The sequence below is a fragment of the Cladophialophora immunda genome (assembly GCF_000835495.1).
Source record: "Cladophialophora immunda strain CBS 83496 unplaced genomic scaffold supercont1.5, whole genome shotgun sequence".
In the NCBI taxonomy this organism is placed as follows: domain Eukaryota; kingdom Fungi; phylum Ascomycota; class Eurotiomycetes; order Chaetothyriales; family Herpotrichiellaceae; genus Cladophialophora; species Cladophialophora immunda.
In genome coordinates this window covers 940,693-967,201 of record NW_015622545.1, presented here as the reverse complement: position 1 = coordinate 967,201, position 26,509 = coordinate 940,693, and the positions used below count along the sequence as shown (strand labels likewise).

Sequence of the window (26,509 nt, the reverse complement as noted above, 5' to 3'; positions counted from 1 at the left end):
ATCAGCGGAACGGACTGCTGGCGTCCTGGAGAATGGAGACTTACGCGAGCCAGATGACCTTCCTCATTGCAGACAGCCTGAGACCAGTCGTGCGGAGGACGGGGAGGACCAGCTTCACCTTTCTTGGGACATTCCTGGAGGGCCACATCAGCGGAACGGACAGCTGAGAGAGAATGGAGACTTACGCGCCCCAGATGACCTTCCTCGTTGCAGATATTGCATGTCATCTTTCGAGGCTGAGGACAGTCTCGAGCCAGGTGGTCTTCGTCGCCGCAGTTACGGTAGGTTCTCTTCTCACGAGTCGGACAATCCTTCGCCATGTGGTCCTCGTCACCACAGTTGCGACAGGCTCGGATCTCCTTGTTCGGACAGTCCTACGGCATCATGTCAGTCTTAGCTTGGGCATAGATGCAGGAGGGGCAGGATAAGACACACCTTTGCCTGCTAAGAGGCGAATTGTTTATATATATAGTACCGAAGTACTATGGTGGTCGGTAAGAAGGTAGAGGGTAGAGGTAGAAGGTAGAGGGTAGAAGGAGAGGGTAGAAGGAGAAGGTAGAGGGAGAAGGTAGAGGGCAAAAAGGTAGAGGGTAAGAAAGGCACTCCTGGAATTCGAACTTTTTTTCACCAAGCACTCACTCTGGGACTCAGCATTCACCTGGACGTGTCTTTGTTCTCGACGCAGACTGATTCACTCACTCGCCCAATGTGTATCGCAGTCCAGCGCAGTCTGTCCACCGCAACTAGTTCACATACGGGGCACACCCCGACACCTTTCTTTGTCTTTGACCCCGGACACTTTGTCTGCCCCGCGGGACATGATGTGAATAGTGTCGGGGTGAACAACGTCAGTACCAGAGCCGTCACAGCGCAGTCGATGCAGTGTTTTACTTTGTGTTGCTTTGTTGGATTCTCGCCATGTCGTTGTGGCCCGTGCATTCCATCCGTGGTTGTGAGAATGCCACAGCAGCCATTTGGCCTTTCGTCAGGAAAACTTGGAGGCCGTTTACACCCGTTGTGCATTGTACACTTGCAAATCGCCCAAACCTGAACATCTAGCCGGTGCTCCAGTGCATATCTCACGAATTCGACATGGAATCGAGGTGAGCCAACCCTCTTTCCTGGCCCACGAGCCCACAAGCTTACCTTCGTCTGTTAGTGCCGACCGTCAGGCCATGCTACAGCTTCTGGTCGCCGATATGAACCAGTCCCACGCACTCCCCCAACCCCTAGCCACGCTGAAGCCGAGCGACTTTGACCGTTGGGAGCAGGAAAATGGTTGGAAGAGAGTCGAAGCCGCATTCGACTACCTCACTTTTGCGTGGGAGCGCCTGAAGCCGCACGAGACCCGACAGACGCATCCAAAGGCCAAAATCTCCCTTCTCCTTGCCTACACAACGGTCCTTCCGGGGTCAAGATCTATCCACACTCCAGGCCGACAGACCTCCTCCTATCCTGCTACGTCTACCACGATATCGTTGTTCTTTCGTTCAAAAGCATTCGCAGTTCAGTTCCAAATGGCAGCCACCCAGCCTGGACAACAGCCGCAGACGAATGGGAAGAGTAATATGAGCGTGCATGGTTCCCGTGCCCCGGCCAAGATTCACGGGGCCCCTGCTGAAATTGCTGTCGAGCATCATTCGAGCCAAACAGACGTCGAAATCGACCCGGAATCCGCTCGGTGGTTAACAGTTTCACCATATCTTGAGCCAGAGCATCTCTTAGATCTGACGGTGACCTCCTTTCTCCGGACCGGGGATTCCTTAGACTGCTCCCTAGTCGGTGTGGGCTGAGGCATACGTGCACGAAGCTCCTGTTCTACTCTTGCTGGTTCATGTGCACCACATACACGGCTCTGGCTCGCTCGCCGGATTAAGGATGGCGTATATGTCAAGAAAAAGGAGCTTTCGGACCAGAAATAACAGTCAAAAGTTCAGTCGATTCGTCGACATCCACAACTCGAACGTAATCATCTGCAGAGGTTGTCCCGAACGTCCTCGGTCATCCACGATGATGTCCCACGTCCATCTCGGTCTCTGTATCGTGGCCCGTTACGCGGGGCCCTCTGCCGTACGGGCAGGAGAAGGAAGAGCAAGCTCGATGGGACGGATATGGAGCTTGTTCGTATGGACCGGTACGGGATGTGATTTCGTGCCAGAACGACGGGCCTGGAAAATGTTGCCGGCTTCCGTGGAATCCATGTACCACGCCGTCCTCATCCACAAATGTCATCGTCCAGCCAGCGGCGACAAGTCACTCGGCTCCCAAGCTACCTACCCATCGAATTTGCCTGTCCTCCGGAGATCAAACTGTGAATCGAGAGGTGGGGTGTCCACCTGACGGCCCTTTCCCTTTCGGTACACGAGCAATAGCTATGTCTGTCATGTATGGTGCTAACGCCGGCTCTTCGTGTCCAATAACCCTCTTCTCGCCCGTCACAGAGACCACACCTTCTGATCAATTATACGGGCGCTCGATCGGCTTGGTGCGTCCAGGTTGGACAAGAAATCGGCACACGGAGCCTTGCTGCGCAACAGACAAGAACTTTGCATTTGATTCAACCTCGAAAGCGACAGAGCTATAAGCAGAGAGCTCAGCAAGCATATTGAAGTCAACAATGACATGAGGCCACTCGCGTGTAAGGGAGGGGGGGAACCAAGCCGAGACTCATTTCCACGTGGTCGGCCTCGATGTTGAGGAAAAGGCTGCCATATTCGCATGGAACTCGGGAGGAGTTGTGCTACATTTGCATACGAGACGGTCTCAAATACGTCACCACGGATGACAAGCGGATTTCCTAGTCCAGAAGATCTAGAACGCAGGAAAAAGCTATGGGCCACGCATTCCAATCCCTCCCATGCTCCTGAGCCAGAAGCCGCTGGAGTGAATTGAGACGTGTTCTGGGCCGCTTAGGTTATACCATTGCATCAATGCTTCCGGGCCGTGGATTCAAATTCGCGCTGGCTGTTGAGGATGACCTGTTGCAGCGACACACTGGGAGAGGCGCCAATTTCCACCCCCATCCGGAAATGCCATGTATCCGGGTGCGCGATTGGCGCTAACCCAGATCACTTTCGAATGGACCATGGCTGGCTGAACATAGCCCTGTTTGGAGACGACAAGGCAATCGTCTATTCTTTGAAAGCGGCAATGCCATCTCGCCCATCCTCCCGGTATACGCTGGCCGGCCCAGCATGGCAGCGAAGAAGATGCTGTATGCGCTTCAGAAGGTCGGCCTGCTCGCAATGCCGGTGTCGACGCCCGTAGTTCTCTTTTGGGAGTCTCGCGGCAGCAAGAGCACGTCTCTCTGGACGTCCGGTATGGCAGAGCCTCGTGCACCGTGGGACACGGCTCGAGGCTTTGATCACGGCACAGCATCTCACAGGAGAGGGAGCAGGTCGACGATCCAGCCACCTCTCGCCACGGCATCGTGGGCGAAGCAACCGGCCCAGAGAAGAATATGCCACGGAGATGCGAACGACACATTCGCGAAACACCTGGCTCGTGGATCCCGCATAGCTCGACTCGGTGATCGCCAACCTCACTATCATGTCAGCTTTCTTGCGAAACCTATCCTTTTCCGGTCCGGCATTGGGGCTCGCGGGATATGCCATGAACTTGACTAAAGGCCTGACGGACCGAAACGTTAGGATCTCTTTCCCCAGCCGTCAGTTTGCAGCATGCACTCACAGAGCTCGATGACGCCACCGAGGACTACAACGTTGCGGGGGCGACCATCCTGCACGTTGCGAGACTGATATGCAGGGAGGAGGAAAAGGCCCTCGACAATATCCGCCGACGCAAGAACGCCGACGACTTCAACCCAAAGGCAGATCTCGTCTTTGGCCCTGCTCCAGTCCGCGCCGTGGTCGGCAGGGTCAAATACCTGTGTTAATTGTCACGAGATACGCAACTGTCCCCTCCGCCCGCGATCTGGGATCTGCCAGGCAAGCAGCAGAATACGTCGAGATTCTGAGCCAGCATGGACACCTGCCCACCGCCCAATCCTCTCCTGGCACCGCCGTTCCAGCGGATAAGACACCCCCCGTCTTGTTTCTGCGGAAAACAAGTTGATGGACCACGGAGAGCCTTGCATCTTCGTCCTGGCCGGTCGGCTTTCTCGGGTTTTGGGAGCGTTGATTCACCCGTTTCCAAATACGGTATCCCATCACGGCCAACCTCTCCCGCTGCCAAAGCTCTGCATAGGGTCTTCTTTTCCCACCTGTTTCACATCCCTGTCCTCTGGAAACCCGAGTCTCGCTTCGGGGGCCCCCCATCCAGCTTTCCTCCCCCTAGATTCGAAGGTTGGTCGCTGCTATTGTATGGGGATCGAATTCGTTCGCATGCAACGTGCAAGAACGCACAGAGGCCTGTCCAGGGGTCGTCAGCGTCGATGGGTGCGATGTTCTGGTCGTAACGCTGTCTCGCTCGGTTGCCAACAAGAACAACAACATCAACAAACCAAACCAAACGCTGGAGGTCGGCGTGGAGTCGCTGCAGCAGACTTTTCTGTGCCAGCGATTACGTTCCGAGCCAGTTGACCCCCGACCAGTTGACCCCGACTAGTTGACCCCTTCGTGTATCGCAGGAGAGCCTGCAGGGCGCCGCATGAACGGTAACGGGGGGGGGAACAGAAGGTTTCGAGCACAACTAGCACTCTGTTCGCTGACCGTGCCATTTCCAAGGCAATGCCTTCGAGGTTGTGTTCCTCCTGCTTGATCTCCTTCGAGACTTGAAGCCTCTTCTTGGCCATTGCGGATGACTGGCCGGCCAATACCATCTTGACGGGCATTAACCACGGTGAGGCCGTTCGCATGTACCAGCATCAATTCCGTACAGGCATCCATTCATTCTGTGTACCCGCCAGTGCCGGCTCCTGCACAGTTCGTCGTGGCTCAGAAGAACCCGGAAGGCGACCCGCGCAGATACTCGAGTGCACTCGCTCGTGTTCGATCATAAACCTTCCATCTCTGGGATAATGGAATATGGCGACTATTATTGTGATGGAAACCAGCGACATGCATTCAATAGCATGCAACGGGCCCACTCTCAATGGGAATTGCCTTCATTGCTTGCTCTTTTTGTTTGCTGCTCTCTGATGGGTCTGATGTATGACGTGTCGGAAGTTGTCTTGGAGCCAATGCGAGGAACCCATTCCGTTACCTTCTAACAATCCAACTGTCTTTGCAAAGGAATGTACATAAGGCTGAAAGCAAACGGGTATTGCTTTCCAAGGCCCCGCCAATACTGGGAGAGAGAGCCTGATCTGAAAATTATGTTCCGCTACCTTAGAGACCGGTCTGCGAGTAGGTCATCTGCTCAATCCCCTCAAGCCTCGAGACAGCCTCTTGAAGCCGCCGCCACTCGGACGGCGAGGGACTTTCGGGGTACATATGGGATATTAATGGCATCCAGGAAGGGGCATTGCCTATTGAGCCATTAATTGGTTCAAAGCCTCTACTTTAGCAAAACTCCAGGCACACTTGGGCGAAGTTTGAGCCGAACTGGCTTTCCAGATTCCTGCATATCGCGAGTGAAGGCTTTGACCGGCCGAGATAACGTGTCAAACACCATGTGGTGCTTGAGGGCTCATGATGCCCTGGCGAAACGTGGGGGAGGCTGATGTCATAGGAGGAATGGACTACGATTGCCATCAGCACCAGCGGGCATAACCAATAAGCAACACAATTGGGCATTTATAAGGACCTCCTCCTCCGCCTCCACCTTGAGCGATGAACCCGGGTGTGAGACCGGGAACAAGATCGCCCCGAGGCATGCCATCCATGTTCTTAAAGCCGCGTTGGCTGTCGCTCCCGTCCCGAGATCCTGCGAATTGCGGAATACATCAAAGCTGATGTCTTGGTGGAGCGTGCCATTGTATCGCCCAGCGGCTGACATTTGGGCATACGGTGTCTGTGTCTACAGCATGATTGGAGGTTCGCGGCCATTCCAGAACCCCTTTCAGCCTCGGGTGGTCATGGCGATCCTTGAGGGCGTTGAGCTGGGGAAAGTAAGATAGCTGGGGGAGAGAACCAAGTGCAACACCACCGGCTGGAACCACCAGCTCGTATAACATCGGATTCCCCGTCAAAATCAGCAACGCACGACTTCGATCTCGTCGCCGCAGCTACAGACGCAGACACGAAGACAGAGTTCCAGAGTCTCCTCCTTTACGAATTCCCAGACCACAACCCTGCGGCCAGCAATCACAACCATCTTTGGTTCGACATCCACTGCGAAGACTCCAATGATCGACCAAGAAGAATGCGTCTGCCAACTTGGACTTCCATTTGACGAGGAGGAAACATCTTCAAGCAAGAAAGGATTTTGTGAAGGATGTTCAGCGCGCGGACGAGGATAGGGATGGAAGGGACGACAAGGACGAGGAATGCAGTGCGAAGCGCTTGAAGACCGTTCAAAGCCCAACAGTTCGGCCATCAAACACACTCGAGGGCAGTCCAGCGCAGTCAGTGCAACGTAGCGCAGTCTGGCACAATGCAGTCTGTGCCGTCGCTCGCTCGCTCGCTCGCCTTTGTGAAACATTGACATCTGAGATGGACGAGACATTGTTCAAGCGAGATCGTGCTACTTGCTAGAAATTCAAGAGCTAAATTCAAGAGCGAGAAACTGGATGGCTACCAGAAGAAGAAACCCGTCTACAATGTCGACATGGGACACCTGGAAGGCCGTCAATCTGAACTCCGCAACCAAACACTCCGAAAAGCAGATTGGCTCTCTGGCCATCCGTCACCCTCTTCCTGCACGGTCGCGGCTGGCATCCGTCAGCAGTTTGATGAAACCACCAGACTATACCAAGCACACCCAGCAGCATCTTGCCTGCCACCCTCAAGCGGACTCTCCCCAGTCTCTTTAGCCCCAGCCAGAAGGCCTGCGCAGGGCTGGGAGTCGGGTTGCCGTCCCAGCCAGCAGCACCGACGTCAGTTGCACCGTTTCCCTTCCTGGCATTCAGCTATGGAGCAGGAGCTGGGCTGCCGTCCCAGCCAGCAATACCAACGTCCGTTACACCGTTTGCGTTCCCGCCCGACAACGGTATCTATCGACAGTTCTTACCTTTCTCTCGTGCTCTATTCGCCGAGATGAATCGTGAACTGAGACGATGTTGTACAATGGTGGAAAGGGGGAACTGAGACGATGTTGTATAGTGGGTGGAAATATAGTTTCTACTTGTATTATAACTGATTCTTCAACAACGACCACTGCTTCTTCAATAACGACTACTGATTCTTCAACAATGTCCCAAGGCCCACCCAAACCTCCTCTGACATGTCCCTCTGGACTCGGGAATTGCAGTGTTCTTGCTTGCTGGCCCACTGGTGTGCTCAAATTCGCTGGACCCAGGTTGGGTCAAATCGGCGCCGGAGACGAGAGACAAGAGACAGGACAACATTCGTGGGGAACCGTTCTTTCAAGTTGTTGTTCCCACCCCAAAGTTGTTTGTGGTGTTAATAAGAATACAGGTATGTTGTGGGGTGACCACCGATTGGATTGTGTCTGTAACGCTGTCAACGTCAGGCAGAGCCTCTATTGGAGTCTTCGACCTTTATCTCACCGTTCCCTTGTGCTTTGTTCGCCGAGATTTGCTTGAGATGAATCGTGGAAATGTAGGTCAAGGTCATGGCCAAAGCCTCTGACATGTCCCTCTGGATCGACTCGGGAATTGCGGTGTTCTTGCTTGCTGGCCCAACCCAACCCAGATTTCTGTTGAGCCGGTGTGCCCAAATTTGCTGGACCCAAGTTGGGTCAAATCGGCGCCGGAGACGAGAGACATTCGTGGGGAACCGTTCTTCAAGTTGTTGCTCCACTCCCAAAGGATAGTGTTTATAAGAATGTAGGTATATTGTGGAGTGACCACCGATTGGATTGTATCTATAAGGCTGTTAACGTCAGGAAGAGCCTCTATTGGAGGCTTTGGCCTTTATCTCACATTTTCCTTGTGCTTTGAAATGAATCGTGAGCTAAGACGTTGCTGCATAGTGGGTGGAAAGGTTGCGGGAGATCGGAGAGGCTGTAGGGACTCAATGCGAAAGGGGGGGGAGCGCAGCTTATATGCCTGCGGCGCCACTGCGCAGTTTCCGACAACGCTGCTCCAAATCGGCATCTGGAAGGACCACCATTGTCACGGAAAGCACTGTGCCAGGGCTTGGTACTCAACGGATAGATGGCTGTTTCAGTCCATTCGTTCCTCCTAGCAATCAATCCATCCATTGCCTACGCTCCGCCTTGCCACCGAGGTTACCGGCATCAGATCTGTTTTTCATCCTCTCCAAACTGCTTTCGTCCTTCATCGATCTCTCTCATCGAAAGGATACAGAAGCTGCGACCGCTCTATTACGCCGCAGCGACCAACCTTACGTCCCTGCAATCATGGAGTCGCTTGCCACTCACCCGTCCACCGCGTAACAGCCCAAGGACTTCACCTCTCCCGCATCTCTGTCGTTTCCCAGTGGTGCTGGGGATTCGACACCGCCCTCCTCTGAGAAAGATGGCAGGGGCCTCGCTTTGGATACGCAAGCAGGTTTCAGCTTCTTCGCAGAAGAGCACCCTCGCCCAATGCTGCAAGCAACGATCCATACGCCCAGGTCAAGAATCCAGCAAACTTACTGTCAAGATCAGTCCTCTGGCCAACCCTCTCGTCTTCGATACGCAAGCAGGTTTCAGCTTCTTCGCAGACTGGTGGCGGTTTGAGTAACAAGTCAAAGAAGAAAGAAAAGGACTGAGCCCGATACCGACATATCGAACTCCAGCTACATACGGCCTTCCTCAAGAAGAGCATATCGAACTCCAGCTACATCCGGCCTTCCTCAAGAAGAGCATATCGAACTCCAGCTACATACGGCCTTCCTCAAGAAAAGCATATCGAACTCCAGCTACACACGGCGTTACGCAAGGAGGGCTGAGACCGTTGTCAATGTCGAACGCTCTCGATATACCCCGCCGCCCATCGCTACCAGCTTCGACCAAAGGACTCAAGAGACAAGGACTCCAGAGACAAGACGTTGGGATCTAGCAGGACAGGAGGCTGTCAACCAGGCTAGGACCCGACTACATCACCCGAGCCCGGCAAGGGACATCAACCTTTTCAGGTACCTTCGCGCCAGCCGGGAAGGTAATTGGTGCACCCGTGAAAGGTGTCGGAAAGGTGGGCGGCGGGGTGGTGAAGGGAGCCTCATTCATCAAACACGGCTTGACTAGGAGGCGAAGCAGCAAGGAAGAGGCACCAGGGAGACAAGACGTGCTTCAGCGGAAATGCACACAATCCAAGTTCAAACAACCCCACTTCACATGGCCGTTAGAGCAGCAATCGACATCAGTTTCCCGTGGAGGCCGTTGTCTCCGCCCGGAGTTTGCATCAACCTGCCATAATCGCCGACACAACCTTCCAGAGCCTCTTCAGAAGTTGCTTCGACTATCGCCACCTCTTACGGCCTCGATGGCGAGAAGCTCGCGAGTGTTCGATACCTTGGGCCAAAGGCTACCTAGGGTCACAGCAAACCCGCGATCCGTCCGAACCTACTTCGTATCATCGGCAGGATCTGCGACTCGACAGAAGAAGGGCGTTCCCTTCTCGACTAATACGGTCTTTACGATGTGATTCGGGAGCTTTCTTATTCTGATTCTACGGTACTCGTCCGCAGCATTACTAGTGAGCTCATTCGATCATGCGAGGAGACCGACAATGTGAGCATCAAAAGTGGGCAGGGTGGCAGTCAAGCAACAAAACGGTAGTCAGGCAACAAACGGTGCTCGACGAAAACATCCAGGCTTCCAATGCCGCGTCAGCTCGACGACGCCATCCCATCTCCTCGACCGGCAAATGAGTATGCCCACCTCTCCTCAGTTAAGCCGTTCCCAGCGGGCCAGCATGAACATGTATGACCCTCCCGTCGCACAGACACCGCACCGGCAGCGAAATGGCGTGATTCAACAGCAGTTTGTTGTCGAGACCCCATCCGAGGAGGGTGATGGATACCATAATGCGCAATTTTCTCGGTGGAGCCCTCGACGCCCACAATACACCCGTCAAACACCAACATATGGGCGCTACGCTTTCATCCCGCAAATCAGGCGTGGGACGATGCTTGATGGACGCTCTACTGGATGCTACGGATCGCGGATACCTGAAGAAAGGCCGCCATGAATTTCGAGTTGCGCTGGAGGTGCGGCATCTGTACAGCACCGGCGGTGGACGCGATCTGCACGAGTTGATCTTCCAGGTGCGCAGCTTCAATCGACCAATGTCCCCGCAACTGCTTGACCGCATTCGTGGAGCAGCTCAGGGACAGGCCCCCCAACCCAGCTTTCCCCTCAAGCTTCAAAGGTTGGCCGCTGCCATTGTACGGGGATCGAACCCGTCCGCATGCAACGTGCAAGAACGCAGAGGCCTGTCCAGGGGCCGCCGGCGTCGATGGGCGCGGTGTTCTGGCCGTAACGCTGTCTCGCTCGGCTGCCAACAACAACAAAAATAAACCAAACCAAACCAAACCGTTGAGGTCGGCGTGCAGTCGCTGCAGCAGAATCGATCGCAGGAGAGCCTGCAGGATGTAGCAGGAACAGTAACCAAGGAGGAACAGGGTTGGCTGGAATCGATTCTTTAGGCTTAGGTAGCTACTATTTTAAGTTAGTACGTATTCTACTCGAGAAAAAGTGGATACACGTGACTAGACTTTTCCTCGCTTAAGAATATTATAGAATCTATCCTAAAGTAGTATAGATAAATAAGCTATACTATATTCGGATATCCGGAACGCAATAATATTACCCTAACCAATCAGATTATAGGGTTTCGATCAAGTTCGATCAGGAATCGATTCCTTAGTCTCTGGAGTGCCAAGAAAATCGATCGATCGAAGAATCGGTTCCTGCCAACGCTGCCCCCTGTGCATGTCGTCTGTGCTCGTGCACCGTGCATCTTGCATGTCTTGCAGCCGATGTGATGGCTGATGGCTGATGGCTGATGGCGTGGGTGTCGGAAATCAACTCTGTGGACTTGGGCGTCGGCGTCCAATTGCCCTCGAGTGTTGTTGACCTCTCTTCACGACCCCATCATGCTCAATCGGACATGAAGCCCTCGTCGTCGTCGTCGTCAAGTCGCATGTACCGGTGGAGGACGCATTGGGTAAACCGTGGCGAGGCTGAACCGAGCCATGGCCTCCCAAAGCACTTCGAGGTCCTTACCCAGGTCCCTCCCCATCCGCATCATACATTGAGCGCCGCATTCACTGTAGAACTCCCATCTGAGGCGGCAGATCTTGTATGACTGTGTCTTCTGTCGATTCATGCTGCGGTGGCGGCGGTAGATGGAGTCGCCAGGTAGGTGCTTGAGTCTGCAGTCGCCTTCCAGGTCGGCTGTCCCGTGTTGTAACAGCGGGCACCAGGTGTGTAAACAACTCCGGCATGGCATCGATAATGCAAAGCCTTCGCCTACGGCCAGCCTTAGAGAAGCTTCTGCCTGTAGTGGTCGATAAAGAGGCGATGCCGTGGATCTAGACCAACGACACGTTGCCGTTCCGCCACTGCAACGGCGAGCGGGAACGAGGACAAAAAGAGGCCGACCCATCGGCGGCAGCGGGTAGATCGAGGGTGGACGGGCGTGGCTGCGCAGGTAGGGACGTGGGTGACGATCGGAGCCGCTTAGATCAGCCGATGTCAGATAGAACGGTTCAATGACGGTATGGGCGAGAGATCGACACAGTTTCTGGCGTCAGGATGTTGACAAGCGGTTCAATACCGAGTATCCCCGGTCTTCGTTGATGTCCAGCCGTTTGTCAAGGTGGTAGTGGTATGGTCTGGACGATGCTTGGGTGGATATCAGGATGCCTCAGGGTCAAATATCCATCAAGTATGCATCTCTTTCACAGTTCATGCTGTGTATTCGGTCAAGTATCTATTAAGTATCCATCTCTTTCATAGTTTGTTATGTGTATTTACCCCAGGGTCAAGTATGTATTAAGGTTCCATCTCTTTTATAGTTCGTTCTGTATGTTTAAACAATCTCTGATATGGTTCGTAGGACGACCGGCCGATTGAAGGTACGATGGGCGGCCGGTAGGCATAGGACATCGTTCGTAGCTGGAGGGCACATCAGCAGAACGGACAGCAATGGTCCTGAGAGAGAATGGTGGGAGACTTACACGAGCCAGATAGCCTTCCATGTTGCAGATAGCCTTACTCGTTGCAGATGTTGCCTCGTTACCCTGCAGATGTTGCAAGTCGAGGCTGGGGTAGATGTTGTAAGTCATCGTTCCAGGGTCAGGACATCGAGCCATATATGGTCTTCCTTGTTGCAGTCGAGGCTGTGGACAATCTCGAGGAGGCTGAGGCAGTGTAATCTCGTTTTAGATGGTCTTCCTCGTTGCAGATGTTGCAAGTCATCGTTCGAGGCTGACGACAATCTTGTGGCTGACGATAATCTCGGAGCTGAGACCGAGGACGGCTGGATGGCCTTCCTGGTTGCTGTGCAGATGTTGCAAGTCATCGTTTGAGGCTCAGGACAATCTCGAGCCAGATGGCCTTCCTCGTTGCAGATGGCGTCTCGTTGTAGATGTTGTAAGTCATCTTTCGAGGCTGAGGCAGGACAATCTCGAGCTAGATGGTCTTCGTCCGCAGTTACGGCAAGTTCTGTTTCGAGGCAGGATAATGTCGAGCCAGCTGGTGTTCCTCGCTGCGGTGTGGATGTTGTATGTCATTGCTGTGCAGATGTTACAAGTCGTCGTTCGAGGCTCAGGACAATCTCGAGCCAGATGGCCTTCTTCGTTGTAGATGTCGTCTCGTTACAGATGGTCGTCCTCGTTGTAGATGTTGTAAGTCGTCGTTCGAGGCTGAGGCAGGACAATCTCGAGCCAGATGGTCTTCCTTGCACATGTTGTCTCGTTGCATGGTCTTCGTTGCAGATGTTGCAAGTCGAGGCTGGGGCAGATGTTGCAAGTCGTTGCTGTACAGATGTCGTAAGTCGTCTCTGGAGGCTGAGGACAATCTCGGCCAGATGGTCTTCGTTGTAGATGTTGTCTCGTTGCAGATGTTGCCTCGTTGCAGATGATGCCTCGTTGCAGGTGACCTTCGTTGCAGATTCCTTTCCTCGTTGCAGATGTTACAAGTCGTCTTTCGAGGCTGCGGACAATCTCGAGGCTGAGGTAGGACAATCTCGTTATAGATGGCCTTCCTTGTTGCTGTATAGATGGCCTTATTATAGATGCTGTAATCCTCTTTCGAGGACGATCTCGAGCCAGATGGTCTTCCTCGCTGCTGTGCTGATGTTCTAAGTCATCGTTCGAGACTCAGGGCAATCTCATGCCAGATAGTCTTCCTCGTTACCGTGTAGAACTTACAAGTCGTCTTTCGAGGCTGAGACTGAGGACAATCTCGAGCTAGATGGTCTTCGTCAGGCTCGAATCTCGTTGTTTAGACACTCCTACGGCATCGTGTCAGTCTTGGTTTGGCCACAGATGTAGGGACAGGACACACACCTGGGCCAAGTACTCCTCATGCTCTTGCTTAGACAGTCTCGTTTGGATATATGATGGGATGGGTAATCCTTCGCCATATGGTCCTCGTCACCACCGATAGGCTCGAATCTCCTTGTTTGGACAGTCCGATGGCATCATGTCGGTCTTGGTTTGGCCACAGACGCAGTAGGGACAGGACAGGACATACCTGGGCCAAGTGCTCCTCAGACCCGCTGATTTAGGCTCTTGCAGCACGAACACGATGATAACCCTCCTCACCACAGGGCTGAGCACTTGCCGATTGAGTGCTCAACCGGACAAGGAAAAGCCGGAAGCGTAGGCAATGAATTGATTGATTGCCCCAGGAGGAACGAAGGAACTGAACAGCAAATATATCGTGCAGTGCCAAGCCCCTGGGCACCGTGCCTTTCGTGGCAGTCGATGCTGGGAGGGAGAAGTGTGGAATGGGTTAGACTCGCAAGCTGGGCGGGTAACACGCACCTGGCGGACCAGATGCTGCTCCCTCCCAAATGACATGGCCGTCTTTGCTAGCTATCTTTGCCAGCTATACCAGCACCAGAACAGCCTTATCCCTATCTGGTTGGGTACAGCGAAGGAGCTAGGTCCCATTCCCGGTCCTAGATAAGCGTCCCAGCCCTTCCGTTAAGCAGAGGCCACCCCCTGCGTCGCCTCTCTATCGCCTCCTTACCTCCTTTAGGTATACTCAGGGTCCCATGTTGCATTTATCAAAGCTGACCCAATACCCAGAATGCGTGTCTGCCTCCACAATGCTCTTCAGTGTGAGGTGCCAGCCCGAGAATCTATAGTTCTTCTTCTACCGGACGGGCCAGCGGAGCTGGAACCCACATCACGTCCCTCTGGGCACATCTTCGAAATACCCTACTAAGCACGATTTGGACATCCCCAAAGAGCCACGGGCATCAGCACGATCGGGCGTGGATACATCCTACCTAGTTCTGCACCTTCCGGCTGCGAATCTGCGGGGACCAGCGAATCCACCAGGGGTGGCGGGCAAGATGGAAGAGCAAGCGAACATGGTCAACAAGAGAAAACAAAGCCCAGCACAGCCCAGCGCAGTCAGTCCACCGCAGTCAGGCCAGCGGAGTCGCTAAACTTGTTGATCCTTGACGCAGCACCTATCTGAGGTCAAACAATCCCAGTTCACGCAGTCGCAGTGGCAGCAATCGACAATCAGTTTCCCATGGGGGCCGTTGTCTCCGCCTAGAGCTTGCATCAACCTGCCATAAACGCCGACACAGCCTTCTGGAGCCTCTTCAGAAGTTACTTCGACTATCGCCACCTCTTGCGGCCTCGATGGCGAGAAGCTCGCAGGTGTTCGATACTTTGGGCCAAAAGCTACCCAGGTTTCCTTCTCGGCCAATACGGTCTTACGATGTGGTTCGAGAGCTTCCTTATTCAGATTCTGCGGTACTCGTCCGCAGCATTGCTAGTGAGCTCATTCCATCATGTGAGGAGAACGACAATGTGAGCATCAGAAGTGGGCAGGATGGTGGGCAGGATGGTAGTCAAGCAACAAACGGTGCTCGACGACAGCAACCAGGCTTACAACGCCGCACCAGCTTGACGACAGTAACCAAGCTTCCAATGCCGCAACAGTTTGACGACAGCATCCAGGCTTCCAACGCCGCACTAGCTCGACGACGCCGCTCCATCTCCTCGACCGGCAATGTGAGCATCAAAGAGTAGGCAGGGTGGCAGTCAAGCAACAAACGGTGCTCGACGACAGCATCCAGGCTTCCAACGCCGCACCAGCTCGACGACGCCACCCCATCTGGACCGGCAAACGAGCATGACCACCTCTCCTCAGTTAAGCCGTTCCCAGCGGGCCAGCATGAACATGTATGACCCTCCCGTCGCACAGACACCGCGCCGGCAGCGGCTGCGAAATGGCGTTTATGTCAAGGTGAAAGCAGACAAGCCAAATGTGTGCCCGGCCGTGGCAAACCCGAGGTGCAGGATCCACCAAGCGCAAATTGACACCATTACTGGAGTTTTGGTCCATGATGGCGTGATTCAACCGCAGTTTGTTGTCGAGACCCCTTCCGAGGCGGGTGATGGTTGCGATTTCGCAGAGCCAATATACCCGCCGGCGACAGAGATCATCATCGGCCATTGCATGTCGGGACGGCTCCATGAGGACTACCCAGTTGCAGGTTGTGGCCCTGGCCTAGGATGGCCGTGGTGTCGATAATGATGCGAAGGCCGGGCCCTCGCCCCAGCCTCGAGGCCGTTTCTTGAACGTCACGCAGCATAGCTGGTCGCTCGGCGCGAGGCACGTCGGCATACATCCATCCACTTGGATCGGGCGGTCAAAAGGGGCAGACAATGACGGGCCGACGACAGCCCAGAAAGACTTCCACGCTCATTGAGCTTCGGTCGTCCCTCACTACAGGGCTCCGGACGACGCTGACTGCGAACGTCACTTCTTCGCCGATGAATAAATCGAATACTATCCACAGCACAGCGATTGCGGCGCTCCTTAACCACAAGTTGTTGGCAGTATTTGCAGTGGGGGATTACCACAATGTGCAACTTTCTCGGACGAGCCCTCGACGCCCAAAGGTTCTTCCACGACGTTACCTATGAGTCCTCCAAAGACACCTGGGCAATTGGAGTCTACGCGGTCCTTCCGGAAGAAAGGCTGGATCAATCGAACTTCCGAAACAATACACCGTCAAACACCAACATCTGGGCGACGCCGATCAAGATCAAAAGTCCAACCGTCGACCCAAACACCACTTTTAGTGCTCCTCGAGTAGGGTTTATGAAATCACCCTTGGTTTGGCTGGTTGTGGCCGCCCATAGCAAGACTCGTGTTGTCCCATGCAAAATCAGCAAGGAAGGATTTGCGGAGGGACGCCTCAGCACCTTGTCCGCACCCAGACCGCAACGTGGGTTAAATGGGCTGGCCTGGGCACCCGTGCGGCAGATCCTGGTCCACAGCCCAGCAACCGTTTGCGCTGGCCCTGGATCCTGCTGCGGCCAACGGTTTTGTGACGGTCATAGTGGACACCATCATCGCGGCTGTCATCTCGCTCGTCGTGGCGTTGTTCGGTATCAAGCTCTTCCACATATATGAGCGCTACGCTTTCATCCCGCAAATCCTCGGACAAAAGTTGCCAAAAAGTCAGTGTTTGGGACGTCAAACATACTCAAGGGCAGTCCAGCGCAGTCAGTGCAGAGGTCAGATGCTTGATGGACGCTCTATTGGATGCTACAGATCGCGGATACCTGAAGAAAGGCGGCCACGAATTTCGAGTTACGCCGGAGATGTGGCATCTATACAGCGCCGGCGGTGGACGTGATCTGCACAAGTTGATCTTTCAGGTGCGCAGCTTCAATCGACCAATGTCCCCGCAGCTGGTCGACCGCATTCGTGGAGCAGGCCAGGACTGAAGGAATTATTCATACATTTTCCCACCAATTCGGCGACAAAGGCTACTATTTAGCTAAGTACCGCAGGACGGAGGTCGACAGGTCATTCATCCTGGCAAGAGTCTCCGGCATACCATCAGCATTGACATCTCACCAGGCCGATTCGAGGTGGCGCTGGCTGCCAACAAGCATTCTACGATGACCCCAATGTTCTCTACATATCTTTGCATGTCCATATGAACGGAACCTTCTATCCTTCAGGGAACGAAGGCGACATGGATCACTGTGGCATTGATGCTGGCGAGGGAAAGTAAGCCCACGAACTTTCACTCACTCCATTGTGGCAAACACTTACGTCTGCGACAGAAACGTCAACATCCCCTGGCCGTCGAAAGGCATGGGTGGCGGTGATTACATGTACGCGTTCCAAAACGTCGTCATGCCCATCGCCAATGAATTTGACCCAGACTTTGTTATCATTGCTGGGAGCTTCGACGCCGCAGCCGATGATGAATTGCAAATTACCGCCCTCTACGGACCTTAAAGCTATTCCACTCCAGTCCTCTGATGATCCTCACCCAGTGCGAGTCATTCCAACATCCCATCCGGCATTCAATTCCTCGACCAGTTGACCGGCCAGTCCTCACCCATGGAGCCATCCACGATCATGTCGAGTCAAACACCCATGCACCTGGAACCTTCAAGCCTTCAGCGCCGCCAGCCATCCAAGCACCACCGCCTTCCTGTGGCATGGGCTCGCGGGGCACTCGTCCACCTGCTATACCCCCATCCAGCGGATCTGAGCCATTGACGAACGCGTCCATCCCATCTGTTAGAAGACCTAGAGTTCTGCAGCCAGATTGTCGAGGTCCGGCAGCTACATCGAGAACGCCAGGAGCTTCTGCAACCTCATCTGCGCCGAGTGGTCTCGGATCAGGGCTTGTTCCAAGGTCGAAGATTGATTGATAGGACGGTCGGTACATGAAACACCGGTCGGAGCGTACGCCCAGCTGGTGGCGAGATCCATCCTCAAACCCCATCCATCTTCCGGCATCAGAAAGAGCCGTCCCAAACCATCCCTTACGAAAGGCAGACACAAGTCCGTCACTGTCAAACTAGAGCCCGAAGTCCAGCACTTCCTCGACGATTCTCCTGTCGTCTTGTAATTCCAACGAGGAGAATGAACCTACCTCGCCTTCCTGCGACAGTTACTCTGTAGCCCACGACGACAGCGACGAGGCCGAATTCGAGATGTCCGACGCGCCTCTTCCACCCCCTGACAAGGTAAAGCGCCCATCCCTGAAACTCAAGTTCCCCAGTAAGCCTGCAATCGCTTGGCCGTGTATCCCTTCTTGGGGCAAAACTGGTCTGAGCGTCAGTGGGAGCGTGGCCAAACGCGGGTCGGGCGGTCAAAAGGGGCAGCCAACGACGGCCGCCGAGGAGGACTCACTTACACACCCATTGAGCTTCAGTCGTCCCTCACTACAGGGCTCCAGACGCCGACTGCGAACATCATTTCTTCACCGATGAAGAAAATCGAATACTACCCAAAGAACAGCGTTTGCGGAGACAAGATTGCGGAGCAGAGAGAGCTGCTTAAGCAGACGACGAATGCCATCTTGAAGAAGAAGTTGGCGAGAAATATTCAAGATCTGGAGGACGATGTTGCCATCTGGAAGAAGAAGTTGGCGAGAAAGATTGAAAATCTGGAGGACGAGATTGGGGTTCTGCAGGGGCAACATCCGCCATTTCCGCGTCCGGCACTTCGGGTGAGGATGGAGGTAGATCAGGGTGAGGGTGCGGAGAGCTGGAGGAGAGAGGTTCCTGAGACTCAGGTCCGGGCATGGTTGGCGTCTGCGGGTGAATACCATCTTGAAGAAGAAATTGGCGAGAAAGATGCAAGATCTCGAGGACGACGTCGCCATGATGAGCAGGAATGCTGGATTGGGTGCCTTACCAGGTCTTAACGTACTCCATCTTGAGGGCGATGGAGTACGCAAAAGCCAAAGACCTGCTGTTCTGGTGTTCTCGAAGCGACCCTATCCGTCAAGTTCAAAATCATTTCGACGAGCACCTCTGGATCTCTGACCTGGTCGCACAACAGCAGGACCACGTTAAGAAGCTAGTGGCAGAGGTGGAAATGGAAAGAGAGGCGCGCGACAAAAGGCAGAGCAAGGTCTACATCATTCAAACGAACAGCTGGTATAATGGAAACAACTGAGATGCGTCGCTTATGGCTAAAGTTAACGTCAGGGACATTGAACGCGAAGGTAAGCAAGCCTAGCATTGGCAGTCCTGCATATTGTCAACCGACATCCTCTGACAATCGCAGGTGTCGTCTGACGCGTCCGTCTCGTCCGGTCCAGCCGCTGAGGAGCAGGCGGCTCAATCCAACAACAGCTCTCCTGTCGAGATCGAGTGTGTCGCTTCCACGCACCCGGCGTGTCGATCATTTCGTGAGCCACACGGGATTGAAGATCGACCCCTGCCAGCGATTTGGAGATGGAACGACATCAGTGCCGAACCCCTCTGGGGACGGTGCGTTTGAGAACATCGAGACTGGGGAGCCCAGCGTGAAGAAGAGCCAGACTGCGAGGAGCGCTCCAAATCCAGGCGTCTCGCTGCACGGAAATCGCAGACCAGAGGCTGTCAAACCGTCGTCCAGTCGACCGCCCACCCAGCTGCCCGAAATTAAGCTGCAAGGCCGGTACGGGCGGGACACTGCCCCTAGCAGAGGCCAGAACATCCTCGAGGTTGCCACCTCTCACCGTCGGTGCGGTTACCTCTCCACCACGCCGGCCTCGCTTCCCGCCATGGGTCCGGGTAGATTCTTCGGGGGGTTGTGAGAGTCATCATCGCTTGCTGCTGGCTTCTCTGCCTCATACCCGTCCTCAGCCTGGCGGTCGAAGGTGCTGTGGCGCTGTGGGCGCAATCTGAGCGTGCGGACACACCTCCCGGGCCATATCATATGCATGTGTACCCGGGATTCCACCACGTCGACGTCTGGAGGAGGCCAAATTGCCTGCAATACCTCCATCTGAGTCTGGCGGTTCCTTGTTTACAGTGTGGGCATATGAAAGTGCTATGACTGTGCTCAGGGATGGTTTGGTGCTCGACAAGCAAAGCGCGACCAAGCGGAATCGAGGCGGTCTTCGGCATTCAGTACTCTGCACTCTGCACTCTGCAGCGGGGCATGGGTGTATACATGGGTGCATATGGAAGGGTGGACAGAAACAAGTTAGACAACATGGCCCTCTAATGAGTTTGAAATTCTTTTGTCGGCCATTAACCCGGACAAATTAACGATTGAAATGGCATAGAAAGGCGGCCTTTGCAGAGGGAGCTTTCTTTCAGCTGGTTTTTCAGACCTGGCACATCTTGGGTGGTGAATGGGCGTCAGGTTAAACCTTTTTGTTTGCTTAAGAGGCATTGCACTGTACATGACAACAAAAAGAGAATTGCATAAACTTCCATTCCATTCCATTCAATTAAGAGGTTCAACAAGAGCGGTATTCTTCGGCTTCGCGGCAAGACATGGACAGCTTGGAAGGGATCTGGGCAAATTACGTCGAATGCTATCCAGGTTCACGTTCTGGAACTACAGCTGCCCCAGCGGCATCGGTTTCTTATGGCCAATCACTCTGCTCCAGTATGTAGGATGTATTCATCCACCCAGCGCCCTCAATAATAACATGATCGAAAGGATTTGTCTCTCTGAGAGCCGTGGCTGCGGCATACAGAGCACACTCACACTGTGCCCTATCGCAACCACTGGGGAATATTGTTCTGCTCGGCGACCAAGTCGTAGAGTACAGAAATATTCGCTGGCAGTCTCTGGCGCAGGCTTCGCTCGGTCTCCTTTTCGTATAGATGAATCCACCAGACACCATCCACCTGAGGTGCATCCTTTCTGCCCAAAGGTATCGCACAGCACCGCAACGCTGTCAAGTAGTCCATCGCAGCCAGTCCACCGCAGTCTAGCATAGTTGCTCCAGCGCAGTCTCAGCATCGCACTCATCCACCCACCCACTCGCTCGTGTCTTGCACTAACTTGTTTGCGTGCTTGTCGGAATTCCGTGGGCGTGGGCGTAGGCGTGGCCTCTCCACTTGACCTGAACTTTCGTCAGGGGAAAACTTGGCTTGAGCCGTTTGCACCCCGTGGTGCATTGCTGGGCGCTGGGCGCCAGGGAACAGTTGGAATTCCGGAAGTGGTTTCCGGCGTACGTGGTGCTGGGTGCCAGAGTGTCGAGAACAAAGGTCAAATTCTGGGCATGCCTAAGTGCCTGTCGAGTGAAAAAAGTTGAAATTCTAGAAGTGTTTTCCGGTGTGTGCAGTGCCGAGTGCCCTTCTTGCCGCCGAGCGCCCAAAGTTCAAATCCCCCGATCTTGGTGGCCCTGGGGGAATTCTTCTCCGTAGTTTAGCACAACGAGCTCGGCCTGTTCCCCTCGACCGTTCACCCATATTTTATCCTCTTTGAGTTGTTCAGTTTCCGTGGAGAACCTCACCCACCGACGGCTGAGTGTGCTGGGACCCCATGCTGGGCCAGAGGGCAGAGATCATGGCTGATATGTTCACCCCGATGGTGCACCCCAACATTTGCTCCGACATTGTTTACCCCGTCTTTTTTAGCCCCGACATTATGTGTGCCCCGTATGTGCAACTGAGGTTGTGTGAACGTCGCCCCAAGACAAAGAAAGGCCCACGGCGGTGCCAAACAGTCGTATGGATAAAGAAAGGTGTAGTTTGGATTGGACGCTGGATGTCTGTGAGAGTCTGCGTCTTTGTCAGTCAGTCATTGGACCGAGGGAGTTCAGTGCAGTCAATGCAGGCCAGGGCACTCACTAACTGACTGTGCTGTGCTGTGCTTTGTTTTGAACTTCCTTGACTTCTCCAATGAGCCCCCTGCTGGTTCATCTCGAGGATGCATTCTGTCTTCAGATCTTGTCCGGTCAGAGTCATCAGACACAATGATGACCACTGGTTGAAGGTGATGTCAATCGTTCTCACAGTCTAGTCTGGGTTGTACCGATCGATGTTCTTGATGGCGTCAAACGTCTCGGTCTTCGAGTATTGGCAAGGGAAGTAGAAGACGAACCCAATCCTTTCTCTTTCTGTCACCCAGGCAGGGCTGAAGTGGCACCGACCGGCGGCAGCATTGAGCCACCAAGCATCCGACGTAGCATCGTCGGCACGGACAAGGAGGTGAGGCCGGCCGAAAGGAGGGCAGGAGGGTTGGTTCCCTCAGCTTCTGCTGACACGTTGGAGAGGCTGTTGTGCGTAGCCGTGGAGCTGAAAAGGACGAGCGAGACGAGAGAAAATGACTGACTGGGATCCGTGAGTGGAGAGGAAGAGAGTAAGAGAGTAAGGGAGCAAAAGGGCAAGAGACTGCTATGGGTGTGTAGGTGTGCAGGTGTATAAGAGAGTGAGAGAGTGAGAGATTGAGAGATTGAGAGGGTAAGTGTGTAAGTGGGCAAGTGAGCACAACGGATGCAAACGGCCAAGGGCCCCCTCCCCCCTTCCCCCTGACAAAGGCCAAGTGGCCACGGCATTTCGACACCCACTCAGGTTGGTTGGTCAAGACATGCAGTGGGGAGTTTTGCATCTCGCGTATCTGCAGCTCGTTAGCACATCTTTGCGTATCATACTCGCGAAATTGTCTCGCGAATCAATGCGGCGGCAACACCACCCCCATCTCCACGTCCATGTTCCATCGTCACACTCGCTCACCGTTCAGTGCAGTCCTGGCCTGGTTGGCAGCGTTGGCATCCTCTTCCTGCTCACTCTACTCTGCTCTACCCAACTCCTAGAACATGATAGCTTCTCTTCTTGGGTAGCTTGGATGAAGCTTCTTCAGATACACGTCTCTTCGGAAGATGGTGTTCACCCACCGCCTGGAAATGGTCCAGAGAAACGGCTGCTTCTGCCTGATGGGCCAGGCCAAGATCATGGACACGAGAGATGCAGTGGACAAGGACCGTGTCGGTGTGTTGACCACAAGCGTCTCAAGCCACGGATCTTGGTCTGGAAACCAGACGCCTGTGTCGCAGTTGTGGGGAGCTTCCAGCACCGATGGAGAAAAATGGCGTCTCTATCGGATGGCATTGCGTGAGCCCATCGTGCATTCCATCATATCAACTTCCAGGGGCGAGAGTTTCCCAAGGAATCCAAGCGAAAAATGTCAGGCATCTGGGTGGGCGGTCGACTGGACGAAGGTGTTACGAGCTGCTATATGACACGTGAGGTGTCCACAGGCAAACCCGAGGTGGTTTACTTGGTGATATAGTAGGGGTGGGGCGATGTAGCTGAGACTGGAAACCAAGTGTATAGTATGCAGACCTATACGTATAGCAGATGATCGTGAGGAACTCGATTCTGTGTAACTGTTATTGACTACGAGGAGAACTATGTAACTGAGTGCGGCTATATACCACTTGGAAACATGTTTGTCATGTTGCTCTGTCGAACATGTCAAGCATGTCAACATGTTCCTGAGCCTGTTTAGGCATGCTGCTCTGTTGCCCCGCCTGGTCTTGCCAACATGTTGCCAAGACGCTGGCGTCCGGCATGTTTCCCTCGGTTAACCTTCCTCCTTGTCTTCTCCCTTAGCCTCCCATATGGTCGGTTCGTAACAGAAGGCTTGACAGCCTCTGGTCTGTGATTCTCAGGTTTCTCCCGTCCGTCAGAGCAATTCGGTTTCCTCGTCGGAATCTCGGCACCCGCTTCCCTCTCTCCAGTCCCATATCACCTCAGGCCTCGCGTCCGGCTCAACTTCGGCCCCGGGCTCGTCCATGCCCGCTCACTCCTCACTCCCCCTCCCCATCACAGATGTCTCAACAAGACACCGAACGTCTCTGGGGCAACCTTGGTGCGCACGGCAAAGGGTTGCGCGGGAATGTCATCTTGCCACGCTGCGGTCCAGGCTTGAGTGTTACCCAGGAAGATCACCCGGGAGATGACCAGGAATGAAACATTCCGACACGTGCTCGGACCCCTCAAAGCTGCAACCAGAGCTTTAAGAAGCTCACTGCGCGCGTCCCTTTGTCCTTTGTCCTTTGTCGTTTGTCGTCTTGCCCTTTTCACCCCATCTCTGAGCCCCCCGTTTGGTCTCTTGTCTCTCTCTCATCTCTCTCTCTCTCATCCGTGGGTGAGACTTGTCATCTGCTGTCTCTCTCTCTCATCTGTTTCTCGTTCCAGGATAAGACTTGTCTCTTGTCTCTTGTTGACCAGCGGAGCTTGACCGCACCATCTTGGACCTTCTCCCTTGTCGGAAGGCGAGACTTGAGTTCACCATATCTTCCAGCTGTGTTCGACCGTCTCCAAATATGGATTCACAAGGCAGAGGCAGAGGCAGTGGCCGTGGCAGTGGCAGCAGGGCGGGCTCGCCTATATCTCAGCGACATGGTCAGAATATCTTTCCACTCTCTTCGATTTCCGTCATTAACAAACCTCAGCAGCAGTTTCACAACACCCTTCACCTGGAATTGAAGAAGCTCGCTCCTTTCTGCAGCACATCCTCAACAAACAATTGCCAGTGAGAGACTCCGACCGCGAGGAGGTCTTTATCTGCAGAATATCTCAGCCTGAGTGGTGGCAGTTGGAGGAGGAGTTCAATCTTGACGACGAGAACTTGAAGTCTCTTCTTCTCCTTCTCTTTCTTTGGACGTTCTTTGCTGACTATTGTTGCAGGTGGCCTCGAATTTCATACAATTCCGCGACATCAACTCTCAAAATCTCCACCATGGCTTCCATTATCCACGAAATGATTGTCGGCTTTCTTCATGAACACTTGATTCTTCTCTTCAATCAAACCTATTCCCCATCTCGCAAGGACAGAGTCAAGATTTATACAAATCTGAAGAAGCGGGGGGGGGACAAAGAGTATCAGCATTCAGTCAAAACGCCAGATATGGGACTTCTCATGAGAAATCAAGACGATACTCGCAATGACCTCAAATGGACTCTTGAGGTTGGTGTATCTCAAACATATCCCGATCTTCAAGCAGACGCTCGACTTTGGCTTGTCGGTCATCCCACATGTTCAATGGTGGTTCTGATCAACGTCACAGAAAGCCCCAAATATCGATGCCCACTGGCTGTCGACTTGGATCTCTGTGACAAACTGGAGATACCTCGGGTTGTGAGTCAGATTACCGAAGGAGATTTCTCTCTTGACGGAGAATATGGCCCAGTGACGCACAAAGGATATCAGTGGGTGGGAGAGATCTCGGAAGTCTTTCTGGAGGTTTGGACTCTTGACCCTCAAGGGAAGGAACCAATGAGACGAGAACAAGGAGGAGGACGAATGTTTCTGATTCCTCCAACCGACGCATCTCCTCAACTTGAACTCGCCGACTTTCTCTTTCCCGACCAGCCTCAAAAGACATCCTTCGATTGGGACAAATTCCGACAGGATTTAAAGGCCTGCCTTCGATCCCAAGCCGTCGAGAGGTGCCGCGAGTGGCTTATAGAAAGCATGGATGCAAAGAAACTTGCAGGGAACCCTGCAGGGAATCGTGCAGGGACACGAGCAGGGACACGTGCAGGGGTCGTCGGCGACGAATCTTGAAGGCCTTTGCGTTGAACCGCAGAGCAGCTCGCAAGTATCTGTCATGGATGTCTGTGGTTTTCCGGATTTGGCGGTGGGGTGGTGGAAATGACCACAATTCGCAAGGGACTGGATGTGCGGAGACATCTGCTTGGAGGTCGATTGGAAATTATGGGCGGGGTGCCGGGAAATGGCGGCCAGGGGCAAAGGTCAAGTTCTGCGAGTGCCGACTGAGAGCTGGGACTGGGTGCTGGGCGCCAGGGAACAGTTGGAGGGTCGGCGAGTGTCCTTTGCTCTTTGTTCTGAGCCTTGAGGGCGCTGCTGAGACGGGGGGTCCGGAAATGAGTGTCAGTCAGGTGCCTTTTGGTCTGCGCCGACTGCCCTGGACTGCGCGCGAGTGTGTTTCATCGGCTAACCTTTTGGACTTTTGTAACTTTTGGGCTTTTGGACTTGTGCAACTCTTGGACTTTTTGTCCACACACCACTTTTTTTTGTGCAACTTTTTGGCCCAGCTTTTGGCCTTGTGCAACTGTTTGACATTTCGTCCCCAACACCACTTTTCGTGCTCCTCGAGTGTGTGGGCGTGTGTGGTCGACCAACTTTTTGGCGTTTGGGGAAAAAGTGGCACACAACCCAAGTCCACACCCTCGCTGCCTTGTTGCAGCATCTCGTGTATTTGCATCTCGTGTATTTACATCTCGCATGTGTTGCTGCCGATGTGATGGCTGATGGGTGCTGGGCGTCCAGAACAAAATTTCCAATCCTGGGCGTGTGGCTGCAGAGTGCCTGAGAGCTGAGACTGAGACTGAGACTGAGACCGAGACCGAGGCTGAGACTGGGTGCCCCAAGTTGAAATTCCAGGGGTGCCTGCGAGTGCCCTCTGCCCTCTGGACGGCGCTCACTGACTTGACCTGACACCCTCACTGCCTTGCTGCAGCATCTCGTCCGTCTTGCTCGTGTATCGTGTATCGTGCAGCCTGCATGTCGTGCAGCCAACGTGATGGCATCCTTGCGTGCTGGCGTTGCGGCGTTGCCGGAAATGAACTCCGTGGACTTGGGCGCGGGGCGTCGTTGTCGGAGATGA

At 54.0% G+C, this 26,509-nt stretch overlaps 6 protein-coding genes across 6 annotated transcripts; all 6 read left to right on the top strand.

Moving 5' to 3' along the window:
• Positions 1-1,092: 1,092 nt before the first annotated feature.
• Positions 1,093-1,793, top strand: PV07_08659 (uncharacterized protein; the record flags this gene model as incomplete). Its single annotated transcript, XM_016395853.1, has 2 exons — positions 1,093-1,103; positions 1,160-1,793. The coding sequence occupies 2 exons, from the start codon at positions 1,093-1,095 to the stop codon at positions 1,791-1,793; spliced, it is 645 nt and encodes a 214-aa protein (XP_016245709.1).
• Positions 1,794-3,194: 1,401 nt separating this feature from the next.
• Positions 3,195-3,895, top strand: PV07_08658 (uncharacterized protein; the record flags this gene model as incomplete). The annotated part of the gene is made up of 2 exons (XM_016395852.1): positions 3,195-3,528; positions 3,651-3,895. 2 exons carry the CDS (start codon positions 3,195-3,197, stop codon positions 3,893-3,895), a joined length of 579 nt encoding a protein of 192 aa, XP_016245708.1.
• Positions 3,896-9,995: 6,100 nt separating this feature from the next.
• Positions 9,996-10,487, top strand: PV07_08657 (uncharacterized protein; the record flags this gene model as incomplete). The annotated part of the gene is made up of 1 exon (XM_016395851.1): positions 9,996-10,487. One exon carries the CDS (start codon positions 9,996-9,998, stop codon positions 10,485-10,487), a length of 492 nt encoding a protein of 163 aa, XP_016245707.1.
• A 5,542-nt stretch (positions 10,488-16,029) lies between these two features.
• On the top strand, positions 16,030-17,424 carry PV07_08656 (uncharacterized protein; the record flags this gene model as incomplete). The annotated part of the gene is made up of 5 exons (XM_016395850.1): positions 16,030-16,396; positions 16,449-16,631; positions 16,726-16,819; positions 17,038-17,190; positions 17,247-17,424. 5 exons carry the CDS (start codon positions 16,030-16,032, stop codon positions 17,422-17,424), a joined length of 975 nt encoding a protein of 324 aa, XP_016245706.1.
• Positions 17,425-18,131: 707 nt separating this feature from the next.
• PV07_08655 (uncharacterized protein) lies at positions 18,132-19,726 on the top strand (the record flags this gene model as incomplete). Its single annotated transcript, XM_016395849.1, has 5 exons — positions 18,132-18,198; positions 18,369-18,740; positions 18,815-19,082; positions 19,134-19,150; positions 19,281-19,726. 5 exons carry the CDS (start codon positions 18,132-18,134, stop codon positions 19,724-19,726), a joined length of 1,170 nt encoding a protein of 389 aa, XP_016245705.1.
• A 4,892-nt stretch (positions 19,727-24,618) lies between these two features.
• On the top strand, positions 24,619-25,446 carry PV07_08654 (uncharacterized protein; the record flags this gene model as incomplete). Its single annotated transcript, XM_016395848.1, has 1 exon — positions 24,619-25,446. One exon carries the CDS (start codon positions 24,619-24,621, stop codon positions 25,444-25,446), a length of 828 nt encoding a protein of 275 aa, XP_016245704.1.
• Positions 25,447-26,509: the final 1,063 nt, after the last annotated feature.